The sequence below is a fragment of the Syngnathoides biaculeatus genome, chromosome 18 (genome assembly GCF_019802595.1).
Source record: "Syngnathoides biaculeatus isolate LvHL_M chromosome 18, ASM1980259v1, whole genome shotgun sequence".
NCBI lineage: Eukaryota > Metazoa > Chordata > Actinopteri > Syngnathiformes > Syngnathidae > Syngnathoides > Syngnathoides biaculeatus.
Window position 1 is genome coordinate 6,362,223 of NC_084657.1, and position 12,909 is coordinate 6,375,131.

The following is a 12,909-nucleotide window of genomic DNA, read 5'->3' on the forward strand; positions in this document are numbered from 1 at the left end:
TTCTGGATTGTCAGACTGGGGTGGCGGTCCAACTTTTACAGAAAGGAAGCCATAGGCTGTGTTCCAGCTATAGGGAGATAACGCTCCTCAGCCTCCCTGATAAGTTCAATTCAGGTGTGCTAGAGACGAGTAACAGTGAACCACCTCTGAGTTTACATCCAATTAAATTGATCCTCACCAAGAAACCATGGCATCTGGGGCATACTTTTGGGTTGTTGCTGTAAATAAAAGTAGTAATGGACTGCAAAAAAAAATGTTATGTTACCTGAGTAGCTCAGTTGGTAGGACATCAGATTTTAAATCTTAGGATTTAGGGTTCAAATTAACATTACGTGGAAATCTCTGACAATGTCACGTCCCATCGGTACGGAGGAGGGCCCAAATGCAGGACTCCGGAAACGCAAAGGCAATTTGGGAAAAGTGTTTATTCGTTTCATAGTCGAGGATCAGCCAGACAGTCAAGTGGAGCAGCGGTAGTTAGGACGTCGGGCGTAGAGAGCAGGTCCGCGGGCAGGCAGTTCTGAACTTCTACAACTTCATTAATTGTTCCACTTTACAGATGCCATTGTGACATTTGATAAAACTGCATTTCTGTCCTCCCAAAAATTAACACAACCTCCTACCTTTTGCAGAACATCGGTCGTTGACAAGCCTGGCGGATTAAACTGGCTTCTGTAGAATGTTGATGGATCGAAAACCTTGAAACGTAAGTTGTCTCTGTGGCACAATTGGTTTGTGTGTTCGGCTGTTAATTGAATGGTTGGTGGTTTGAGTCCACCCAGGGATCCCTTTTTCAATATCACAATCAGACTTACTCTGTACTTCTACAAATGTATTAAGTGTCCCACTTTACAGATGCCGATGTTCTGACATAATTTGACAACACTGTGTTTCTGTCCTCCCAAAAAATCACTTCAACAGAAGTTAAAGTTCCAATGTGCAGATAGGAACAAATCAAAGAAGGTGTTTCCAACAGGTGCAGCTATTTTGAAAGCTAAAAGTGAAGGAAACGGAAAAGAGAGTCACCAGTGTGCCGACTGCAAAGTAAGCCAGCATGGTCTCCCAACTTGCAAAAAACTCAAAGACAAACCTCATTATGAAAAAAATGGAATTTTTGAGAATCAATGGTCCATGTTTAGTCTAAAACATGGTCATTTGAGTAAAGACTCTAAAGAAAAGGCACAGTGTCAAGAATGTTTTTGCCTACATCTTGTTCAAATGTCAGAAACTGTTGTTGCCATTGGAGCCAGTAAAAGAGAGACTGCGCTCTTTCAATAATTCCAGTATGTGTCAAATCTCAAAAGGGCACAAGGCTTGTGATTACATTCGTATTTTTGGACCCAGGTGGTACGGCTACTTTTGTTCCTGAGTCACTGATGCATCAGCTAGGCTTGAATGGACACAATGCGAGCATCTTAATACGAACGATGGGAATGGAATCAGTTGTGCACACTGGCATTGTGACAGAGCTGGAAATTAATAGCCTTGATGAGGATCAGTTTATCCAGTTACCTGAAGTATTTTCACAAAGAAACATTCCCGTTTCCAAAGACAATATTCCTTGTCAAAGGGATGTTGGTTGATGGCCTCACCTAAAGGATGTGAAGCTTCATTCATTTCAAGCAGACATTGGACTACTCGTTGGAGCAAATACTCCCAAAACAATGGAACCTCTACCGGTTATAAGTAGTGTGGATGATGGACCTGATGCAGTGAGGACGATACTCGGCTGGACAATAAATGGACCACTAAAACCTAAAAGGTGGGGTCAACCCAACAGGATAAAGTTGTGGCTGTCACAGTTGAGGCTCGTTTATCAGTCAGGGAAATTTGCATGCATTAGCCATTACTGGTTATTAGCTGCCTCGCTATCGCCTCTCGTGCCGGTATTGTATAAGCAACAACATACTTTATGAGATGGCACGGTGGTGAAGCTGATATGCGTGGGCCTCACAGTGTGCCAGTGTATCCAACATGATATTTTGTAAGGAATGCACGCTGGCACGTTGGCCTCACGGTTAGGAGGACCCGGGTTCAATCCCGGACCTACCAGTGTGGAGTTTGCATGTCTTCCTGTGTCTGTATGGGTGTACCCTACCTCCTGCCCATTGACAGCTGGGATATGTTCTTGCACTCCCGCGGCCCTTGTGTGGATAAGTGGCTAAGAAAACGGATGGATGGATCTATACGTGTCATCACTTTAGAGAATTCCCCATGTTTTTTTTTTGCATTTTATATTCCATATATAAGTAAACCATTAATTAGTCCTATGAAACAGAAAATAAGATCCCTTTTTTTTTTATTTGGACATAGCCCTTACCATTCATATAGGTCACATAGCATTCACATAACATTCCAAGACCATTAAAAATGTGTACTCACCGATTTTCCACTGGATGTACAAATGGTCCTTTCATTAAACTGTCATGGATCATAAGTACAGTGAAGAAAATAAGTATTTGATCACTCTGCCATATTGCAAGATCTCCCACTTAGAAATCATGGAGGGGTCTGAAATTTTCATCGTCGGTCCATGTCCACTGTGAGAAACATAATCTAAGATTCAGGATAATACATGGATTCGAAGTGGACTTTTAAAGGTGGACTAACAGGTCTTTGAAGGTCAGAATTGTAGCTGATAGACAGGTGTTCAAATACTTATTTGCAGCTGTATCACCAAATAAATCGTTAAAAAAAATTATGCATTGTAATTTCTGGATTTTTCTTTTTAGATTATCTCTCTCACAGTGGACATGCACCTACGATGAAAATTTATGACCCCTCCATGATTTCTAAGTGGGAGAACTCGCAATATAGCAGGGTGTTCAAATACTTATTTTCTTCACTGTCTATATATATACTGAGGTCCCAGTTCTCCGTGCCTGCGTGGGTTTTCTCTGGGCACTCTGGTTTCTTCCCATATTACAGAAGCATGCCATATTGATTGGACACTCTAAATTGCCACTAGATGTGATTAGGAGTGCGGCTGTTTGTCTCAATGTGCCCTGCGATGAGCTGGCTACCAGTTTAGGGTGTGCCCCGCCTCCTGCCCGTTGACAGCTAGGATAGGCTCCAGCACTCCCCACGACCCTCGTGAGGATAAGCGGCATATAAAATGGACACATATATATATATGTATACACACACACACACACACACACACACACATATATATATATATATATATATGAAGACTATTTTACTTTTATTGCACTTTGATTATTTGCTTAAATATGACCTTATACATTTAACAGATAACGTGTTGTCCATTTGCTAATCAGACAAGGATGTGTTGTGGAGGGCCGTGGCTGTCCTTGATCTTTGTACACAGAAAACCGGCTGGTGCCATCCTCCTCGCCCAGGCGTTGCCGTGGAGACAAACGACACCAGATAAGAAGCGGAAAGTTACCATCCGGCCCAGGACCAGACTGCGAGGGGCAGCCACTTTTACCATGGACCCGTACATATAAAAACCTTGTGTCACCGGGCAGCTCTTTTCTTCTCTGGCTATCCTGCCAGAAGACACGCGTCTCGTGTGCAGCAGATACCTAGATGAGACCCGGACGTCTGTATTGCACATTCCTTTGTAATAAATCCATTTGCTGTTAACTTTTTCTAATCATTGGTCATATCTTCCTCGATTATCAAACACAAGTAGGGTCCAAACTCGCAAATCCCTACAATATATATATTGTGTTGAGTTTGTTTGTTCTCCCCGTGCCTGCATAGGTTTTCGCTGGGCATTGTGGTTTAATCCCACCTCCCAAAAACATGCATTCATTGGAAATTGTGCGTGTGACTGTTGCCTGTCTTCATGTACACTGCGATTGGTGGCAACCAGTTCAGGGTGTACCTTACCTCCTGTCCCGTGACAGCTGGGATTGACTCCAACACTTGTGAGGATAAGTGGCTTCGAAAATGGATGGATGGATCCATATGTATATGTAAACCCGAGCCAATGAATTTAAACCCAAACCACTTGTTTTGGTCTTTGGCGCCACATAGTGGTCTAAAATTTAAGTGTTCATTGTAAAGTCAAGGATGGGCTTTTGTTGTCTTTTTAATGTTTCATCAGATTTTATCCAACCTGTCTCTGGGGGACGCCGGCCAAGTGCAGAGTTTCAATTCGCATAAATTAATTAAATAAGAGTTCACATTTCTTGTCTTGATTTAAATTGTTCAGATGGTTATTTGGTAAAGATTAGTTCTTGTTGTTTTGTTATCCTTTTCTGAATGACGAATTGGGGGGTGTAAAATAGACTTAATTTAGGTATAAGTTTTAAGCTGTGTGTAAAGAATCACTCCACAACAATACACCCCAAGAAACTACCATTTACTATATTCTGAATATAATTGTTGTCATTTTACCCTATTGCATGATCCCGCCTTATTATGTCACGTGACTCCACACAAGCTGGACTCCATACGTCACAGTTGTGTGAGGAAGAAATCGCGGGTTTCTTGTCGGCATTAATATTAACGATACAAAAAAAACCAACAACGACAACAGCAACATGGAACAACCACACGCAGTTAAATGTGACTTTTGTGGGAATGCCTACACGACTGCAGGTATTTTGTTTGATTTGTTAAAATATTTTTATCATAAAGTTTCTCCAAGTAGTGGCGTTAGCAAACTCCCACAGCAACCGAGGCTAGCTGCAAGCTAACACGGGCCAGGTGCCGAAATATTATTGAAAGTAACGTGTTGGTCGTAATCAATCGAAGCTTTAAGATGGCCAGACAACGGATTATTTATATATAATTTTATTACGTGTGTTTTGCATAAACTGCTCGAACTCAGAAAGAGGATGGAGGAGGAGGGGTTGGTTATTACAGAATCAGTTGCATTCCATTTTAACATATTTTTCTACTCAGAGGAAGAAGCTGAACCCAATCTGCCCCGCATGCTCGTATGTGGTCACATTTTCTGCACTTTCTGCCTGCAGTCCATTGAATGTGACAATGTGGTCATGTGTCCCGACTGTAAGGTGAAATTTCATTGAAGTGGCCATAAATTATGACGAACATGTACTGTCTTGTGTGTGGTGGGGTTTAATGACGGTCCCCTTGTGTAGGTGAAGTCGATCCGACCAGAAGAGGGAGTCTTTGGACTGCAGGAGGAAGACCGCATCATCGGCCTCATCTATACCGGCAAGATGAACAGAATGAGAAGGTCATACTATGCAGTTTTATCAATGAATTTGAGTGTATTGTTGAGAATTTTTTTGGGCGTGAAAGAAAGAAAGTGTGCATGCATCTGTGTATAAATCTAAATGTCACTCGATACTTTTTTTGTCCCACAATTATTGTGGATCAACTATTTTGACTTCCGCAATCAGGGTTTGTGAGTTCGTTTCTCACTGGGGCCTCCACTCCCCAAGAGGGGTTGCGTCAGGAAGGGCATCCGGCGTTAAAACTGCCAAACAAATATGAGCGTTCATCTGATATGACATGCTGTGGCAACCCCTAACGGGACAAGCCAAAAGAAAGTGTTGTGGATGTTTAGATTGTTTTTTGTAAAATATCTTTTCCCGAGTTATTTCTGTCACGCAGCTGCTGGTCATTTGGCTGTAATTAGACCAGGCATTTAAGTTTGAGTTTTGTCATCGGCATTTGCCAGTTCGTTCCTTTGTGTTAGTGCATATACTTCACCGCATCCTGGTTTACTCTGCTAATGTGCGTAAGTTGCAAGTTTAGTGGAGAGCAACCCTGTGTCACAGCGAGCCTGTGCTTGCTTAAGTCGCGTTTTTGTTCATGTTTCCAAGTTTTGGCTCGTAGCCATCGGACTTCGTTTCATGTTTTTGGACTTTGCCTCTAGCTTAGTGTTTTTGTGCCTCTGCCTTGACCTTAGTTGGGAATAAAACCATTCTGAACATTACCGTATTTTCCGGACTATACGCCGCTCTGGAGAACAAGTCGCACCAGCCATAAAATCCACAAAAATGAAGAAAAAAAACCCATTGAAGTCGCACTGGAGTTTAAGTGAAATCTCCCTGTGCCTGCGTGGGTTTTCTCCAGGCACTCTGGTGTCCTCCCAAATCCCCAAAACATGCAACATTCATTCGAGAATCTAAATTGCCCCGAGGTGTGATTGTGAGTGACTGTTGTCTGTCTCCACGTACCCTGCGATTGGCTGGCAACCGGTTCAGGGTGTACCCCACCTCTTGCCCGTTGACAGCTGGGATAGGCTCCAGCACTCCAGTGACCCTTGTGAGGTTAAGTGTCCAAGAAAATGGATGGATGAATGGTAAAGAACATTTGTCTCTGTCAGGTCCAAGTCAAGAAGTCACAGGAGGATCACAGCAAAATCCTTTGACACCAGTGGCAACCCCGAGGGTGTGGAGCAGGTAATTTTGTTTCTGTTAAATTACGCCATGGCTTGCGTCACATAAACTCTATAGTACGTCCACATAGAACCTCTTGAGACTTTTATACAGTTTCACCAGAAAAATTTCACAACACTTCACATTTTCCACATTTTGTTGCTGTATATTTCATCAAAAGGTGTTTCGAATATAGTTTTCTTTTAAAAAAAAAAAATCTTCATAAAATGTCTCAAAGGCACAGTCATGTTTTCAGATATTTGTGTCAATGTATAAATAATGTAAATGTCCAAACATAATGGTTTGAAGATTGAATGTTGGTTGAATGTTTTTTCTTCAGCAAGCGCCCCTTGAGAAGATTGAGAGGGCCATTGACGAGTCACTGGCCACTGCTGCGGAACATTTGCCAAAGCTGGAGCACTTAGAACAGGTGGAAAACAAGCATGTATTCGTACACAATGCTAACTTGTTGAAGGACTTGATGTGTGTTTTTGGCTCGCTGCAGGTTTTAACTACAGGCCTGGCAGAGAAAGTTAAAAAAGAGAGAGCCCGACTGGAGATGGAGATTTGCCACGGTGCGAACAAGGCGATGTACACCATCCAAAAGTGGTATGATCATCACAATGTTAACATGATATCTTGGTGTTAGATTTCGCAGTATAGACTGATTTTTATTTCGAACAAAAATCACATTTGAATTGATTTCAATGCATTTTAGTTCTTTTCAAAAACAAGAGCATTCATGACAAGTTTTGCTTTTTTTCTTCTTAGATACTTTGAAAATAAGTGCTTCCACTTGTTAAAACATACAGATCTCTCAAGGTCTTAATGTAGTGTTGTGCCAGTGAAGCAATGTGAAGTTGGAAACATAGTGGGTCAACACACTTGCTCAGGTGTTAAGTTTCATGAATAAATCACAGTTTTTACCAAATATAAATAGTCATCATGACTTTGGCAATGTTCAGCATGATTGACTCCGCAATTGCTTTGACTGGGCTCTTTTCTTATCAGACACAAAACAATTTCAGCTCTGAACATCCCCTTTGTTCTTAAAAATGGGAACTAGAACACTTTTCCTCCATTCTTCAGGCATCTTTTCGCCCACTAGTATTCTGTTGAATAAGTTGGTCAAAAACTCCACAGCCATCTCTCCAAATTGCTTCCATACCTCTACCGGTATGTCATCAGAACCAACTGCCTTTCCATTTTTCATCCTTTGTAGTGCCTTTCTGACTTCCCCCTTAGTAATCATTTCCACTTCCTGGTCCTTCACTCTTGCCTCTTCAACCCTTCCTTCTCTCTCATTTTCTTCATTCATCAACTTCTCAAAGTATTCTTTCCATCTATTTAGCACACTGCTGGCACCAGTCAACACATTTCCATCTCTATCCTTAATCACCCGAACCTGCTGCACATCCTTCCCATCTCTATCCCTCTGTCCAGCCAACCTGTAGAGATCCTTTTCTCCTTCTTTCGTGTCCAACCTGGTGTACATGTCTTCATATGCCTCTTGTTTAGCCTTTGCCACCTCTACCTTTGCCCTACGTCGCATCTCGATGTACTCCTTTCGCCTCTCCTCAGTCCTCTCAGTATCCCACTTCTTCTTCGCTAATCTCTTTCCTTGTATGACTCCCTGTATTTTGGGGTTCCACCACCAAGTCTCCTTCTCCCCTTTCCTACCAGATGACACACCAAGTACTCCCCTGCCTGTCTCTCTGATTACCTTGGCTGTTGTAGTCCAGTCTTCCGGAAGCTTCTGCTGTCCATTGAGAGCCTGTTTTACCTCTGTCCGAAAGGCCCCACAACATTCTTCCTTTCTCAGCTTCCACCACATAGTTCTCTCCTCTACCTTTGTCTTCTTAATCTTCCTACCCACCACCAGAGTCATCTTACAAACCCCCATCCTATGCTGTCGAGCTACACTCTCCCCTACCACTACCTTACAGTTAGTAATCTCATTCAGATTACATCGTCTGCACAAAATATAATCTACCTGCGTGGTTCTACCTCCGCTCTTGTAGGTCACTATATGTTCCTCCCTCTTCTGGAAATAAGTGTTCACTACAGCCATCTCCATCCTTTTTGCAAAGTTCACCACCATCTGTCCCTCAAAGTTCCTTTCCTGGATGTTTCCTTTACCAATATCTCCATTACAATCTGCACCAATCACAACTCTGTCGCTGTCTGGGATGCTCAGAACTACTTCATCTAGTTCCTTCCAGAATTTCTCTTTCAACTCTAGGTCACATCCTACCTGTGGGGCATAGCCGCTAACCACATTATACTTAAAACCCTCAATTTCAAATTTTAGTCTCATCACTCGATCTGATACTCTTTTCACCTCCAAGACATTCTTAGGCAGCTCTTCCTTTTAAATAACCCCTACTTAATTTCTCTTCCCATCTACTCCGTGGTAGAATAATTTAAACCCTGCTCCCAAACCTCTAGCCTTACTACCTTTCCACCTGCCCTCTTGGATGCACAGAATATCAACCTTTCTCCTAATCATCATGTCAACCAACTCCTGAGCTTTTCCTGTCATAGTCCCAACATTCAAAGTTCCTACACTCAGTTGTAGGCTCTGTGCATTCCTCTTTTTCTTCTGACGCTGGATGCAGTTTCCTCTTCTTCTTTGTCTTCGACCCATAGTAGCTGAATTTCCACCGACGCCCTGCAGGTTAGCAGTGCCGGGGGCGGGCGTTGTTAACCCTGGCCACGACCGATCCGGTATGGGATTCTTTAGATTAACGCTCATATTTGTTTAGCACACTTTTTACGCCGGATGCCCTTCCTGACGCAACCCTCTGCATTTATCCGGGCTTGGGACCGGCCTACAGATTGCACTGGTTTGTGCCCCCATAGGGCTGCATTAAGAGACAGGATGTTTACATTCGGTGGAATTTGGGGGCTGCAAATCCAGTACCCATTTAACCTTTGGTAATCTGAATTTCCTTTAAAACTAGAGAGAATATTTTCCCGAGGAGGCGTTTCACAAGCTGAATTTTTTACTAGAGACGTTCGTAAGTCGAGGTAACACTGTATTTGTGGTTGGTAAAAATATTTAAAGTGCCATTGACACCTAAAACATGAAATTTAGGATGCTGTTAACCAAAAAATAAATCAGCCGGAATGGATAGATTGCACAGGTGCAAAACAACAGCTTTGTATGTTCCAGGTTGGTCTGTATCGAGCTATCAAAAAAATCATAGTTGGGCGGGACAAATTTGTTTCACAGTTTACAGCATATGTTATGTGTGAATTTAGAATATATCTCATTGGTCAAACCAGCAAAATATAACCCAGCACTTGTATTGTGTTTTAGACAATTTAATCACACACAATACAACACGAAACAGAAACAAAACATAAGTACAAAGACAGTTTAGTAGCGTGTAACATGAGCTAACTAGACAAATGACGTATAGTCACCAAACTCGAATGAATGTTATTTCCAGGGAATGTTCTGGGAAGGCAGTGTTGTGTCCGTGTACTTGTGTACTTGTCCAAAAGCAGACATTAATAAAAAGCTCTGTCGACAGGCATCCTCGTCCTTTAAGGGGAATTCCAGTGGTTTACATTAACAATGTATCCAATGGGTCATGTAATATGTACTCTATCTTGACAATGTGATGTTAAATCCTCTCTCATTTAATAGTGTTTTGAGAAGATTTTTATCGACTATTTCGAATTTTCAGGGGTGCTGCCATTTTCGCGAGTCACATGACCTACATGGGCAGATGTGAAGTGTTACGTGCAATTCCAAATGCTCGATTACATGGGACACAATTATGTCCAGCGCTGATTTCTCGGATTTATCCTCATCTTATGAAGAAATAGCAGTGTCGGTTGATCGGGCCTTGTCGGCCGGGGTGGCTTGTCGCCGTGGTCGCTCATGTCCGCCGCGTTTATCACCGCTGCGCGTTGGTGGATAGGGCGGAGAGATGGTTTGGCTGTGATCCGCATGTTATCTAAATATGGCTCGAAACAATAGGGTATAATATTGCCCCAGACATTTGACTCGATTGTAAGACTTCTCTTCTTAGAAAAGAATTTCCATGGCTGAAGGAGCGTGTCATACAGTAGGGGCCACAGCGAGTTTTCAATGGCGAATGTCCGTGGTGACGTCACGGAAAGTAAATGCAACCAATATGGCGACCAGTTGGATGTCGAATGAGACTTCCGCAACTTTGCGCATGGATGACGCGCTCTCAGCTCATTTTTATTTTTTCGTGTAGACATTGAAGTGAATAATCTTATGTATTTTTCATTTCAATATCTATTTGAGAATGTTTATAGGGATGACACTAGAGCTTTAAGAATACTGTGGTATTTTGGCTGACAAGTTCGAAATTGTTGTGGAAAAAATACTTTTTGTAATAGAGAATACCTAAAGCTAATACTTGAAAACAAAGCTACTAAAAACAATTTATCATTTCTGCAAGGAGGTCAGACAATTTGACTTGGAGATGTGCAGCAGCTCAAAGGTCTGGCCAAGAAGGGACTTCAGGCAGATTTAATATTTTTTTTTTTTAATACCATCTTGCATGGAAGTTGTTCAGACCAATTACATGCAGGAAACCCAGACAATTGGTCAGATAGAAAACGACATGATAGGAGTGAAGGGAGAGTCATTGGAGATATCCATACTACGATTGTTTTGGATCAGTTGACCTGAAATCGCTCTTGGATAATGGAATTAGTCCCGAGTTAGTCCCGAGTTTTGCAATTTTAAATTCAATGTACAGGAACAAACTGAAATGAGTGATACTATAATGTTTGACATTGCACTCTATCCATTATCTGAGCCACTTATCCTCACAATGGTCGTTAGAGTGCTGGAGAATATCCCAGCTACCTTCGGGCAGGAGGCGGGTTCCACACTGAGCTGGTTGCCAGCAAGGCACACAGAAACAACCAGTCACACTCACAATCACACCTCAGGTCACAACCCACAGTGCGTAAGGGTAGGAATGTGGATCACCTGGTACATTGAGGAATCTTTCTTGACCACAACGGACCGGTACAAAGTCTGCATCACTGCAGACGCTGCGCCGATACCACGTGTTGATCTCTCGTTCCATTTTCCCCTCACTTGTTAAAAAGACCCCAAGTTATTTGAACACCTCCATTTTGGGCAGGATCTCATCTTTGACTTGGAGAGGGCATAAGGAATAGTTCCTATGAATAGAAATGTCTCCCGTTCTTTGTTGTTGTTGCTCTGTTGTTCTTGTTCTGTATGGCGGACTAGGGCAAATTTGCACAAGCAAAATTGCTTGTGTGTTTTTACACACTTGGCCAATAAAGCTGATTCTGATTCTGTGACCTTTTTCTGACTTACGGCCATGGTCTCAGATTTGGAAGTGCTTATTTTGATACCAGCCGCTTCACACTCAGCTGTAAACCACTCCAGTGAGAGTTGGATATCATGGCTTGATGAAGCTAACAGACCCACATCATCTGCAAAAGGAGGGATGCAATACTGAAGCCTTCAAACTGGAACCCTTTTACGACTTGGTTATCGGTAGAAATTCTGTCCATAAAAGTAATGGACAGAATTGGTGACAAAGGGCAACCTTGACGGAATCCAACGACTTACTACTAGCGACTAACTCTGACACTGGTCGTGCAGGCACCGAAGAGCCCGTTGTATTGTCGGTCTACATTGTATTGCATTAAAATAGAAGAAAAGAAAATGTACAAAAAATAATGACTTTTATCAAGTGGAATGACTGTATGTATCCAGACATCACAATACTAAAAAACAAACGAAAAAATAATTATTTTTTTAAAATAACTGGGACTTTGCTTTTTATATTGTGAAAAGTGCCGTGACCATGTTTATGACAATGCTAATTGCTAGGAAGTCACCTCTTATACTTGGGATTTGTGGGAGCCATAAATACAGGAAATAAAGAATTCTAGTTTGACATTCCATTGAAGCATTCATCTTTTGGTCCTCTCACTTGTCTTTCCTCTTCTAGTGTGTCAGAAATGTCAGTCCAGCAGCACTCCAACAACCTTTCCAGACAGCTTCCCAGCCATCGTCAAGTCAAATCTTTAGCCAGCAACTACAGCCAGACTAGCCAAGGCAAAGTCGAGGTTCAGATGTGGAAAGTGAGCCCTGGAAGAAAGAGCTGCCAATCTCTGAGCCTGATGCGTCATAGCAACCATGACCCCTGCAAGACCTCCTCAGATAACGTCACTCCTAACATTATGATTGAGGAGATTATAAAGCCAGAGGACCAAGATGGTAGGTAGATATCTCCTTTGAAAGACAAATTCTAACAGTTTTGGGTTGTACAAATACAGTAGTACCATTTTTTTGGGGGGGGTAAGTTCATGGTCAAATTTCCATTAAGATGGGAAATTTGGAACATAAACACAAATGTTTTGCTTTGTGTTGAAAATACCAATATTCCTCTATGGTGACAAGAAGACAGAGAAGATGAGCTTTAAATGTCCATCCATCCATTTTCTTAGCCGCTTATCTTCACGAGGGTTGCGGGAGTGCTGGAGCCTATCCTAGGTGTCAACGGGCAGGAGGCTGGGTACATCCCAAACTGGTTGCCAGCCAGTTGTAGGG

The 12,909-nt window shown here is 42.3% G+C and overlaps 1 protein-coding gene across 1 annotated transcript in view; it reads left to right on the forward strand.

The window, feature by feature from the left end:
- The first annotated feature begins 4,434 nt into the window (after positions 1-4,434).
- rnf17 (ring finger protein 17) overlaps positions 4,435-12,909 on the forward strand; it is a 44,594-nt gene continuing 36,119 nt past the window's right edge. Inside the window, 7 exon segments of the mRNA XM_061804313.1 lie at positions 4,435-4,572; positions 4,879-4,991; positions 5,079-5,176; positions 6,275-6,350; positions 6,667-6,756; positions 6,832-6,935; positions 12,308-12,576. Coding sequence (XP_061660297.1) covers positions 4,515-4,572; positions 4,879-4,991; positions 5,079-5,176; positions 6,275-6,350; positions 6,667-6,756; positions 6,832-6,935; positions 12,308-12,576 — 808 coding nt within the window. The 5' untranslated portion in view covers positions 4,435-4,514.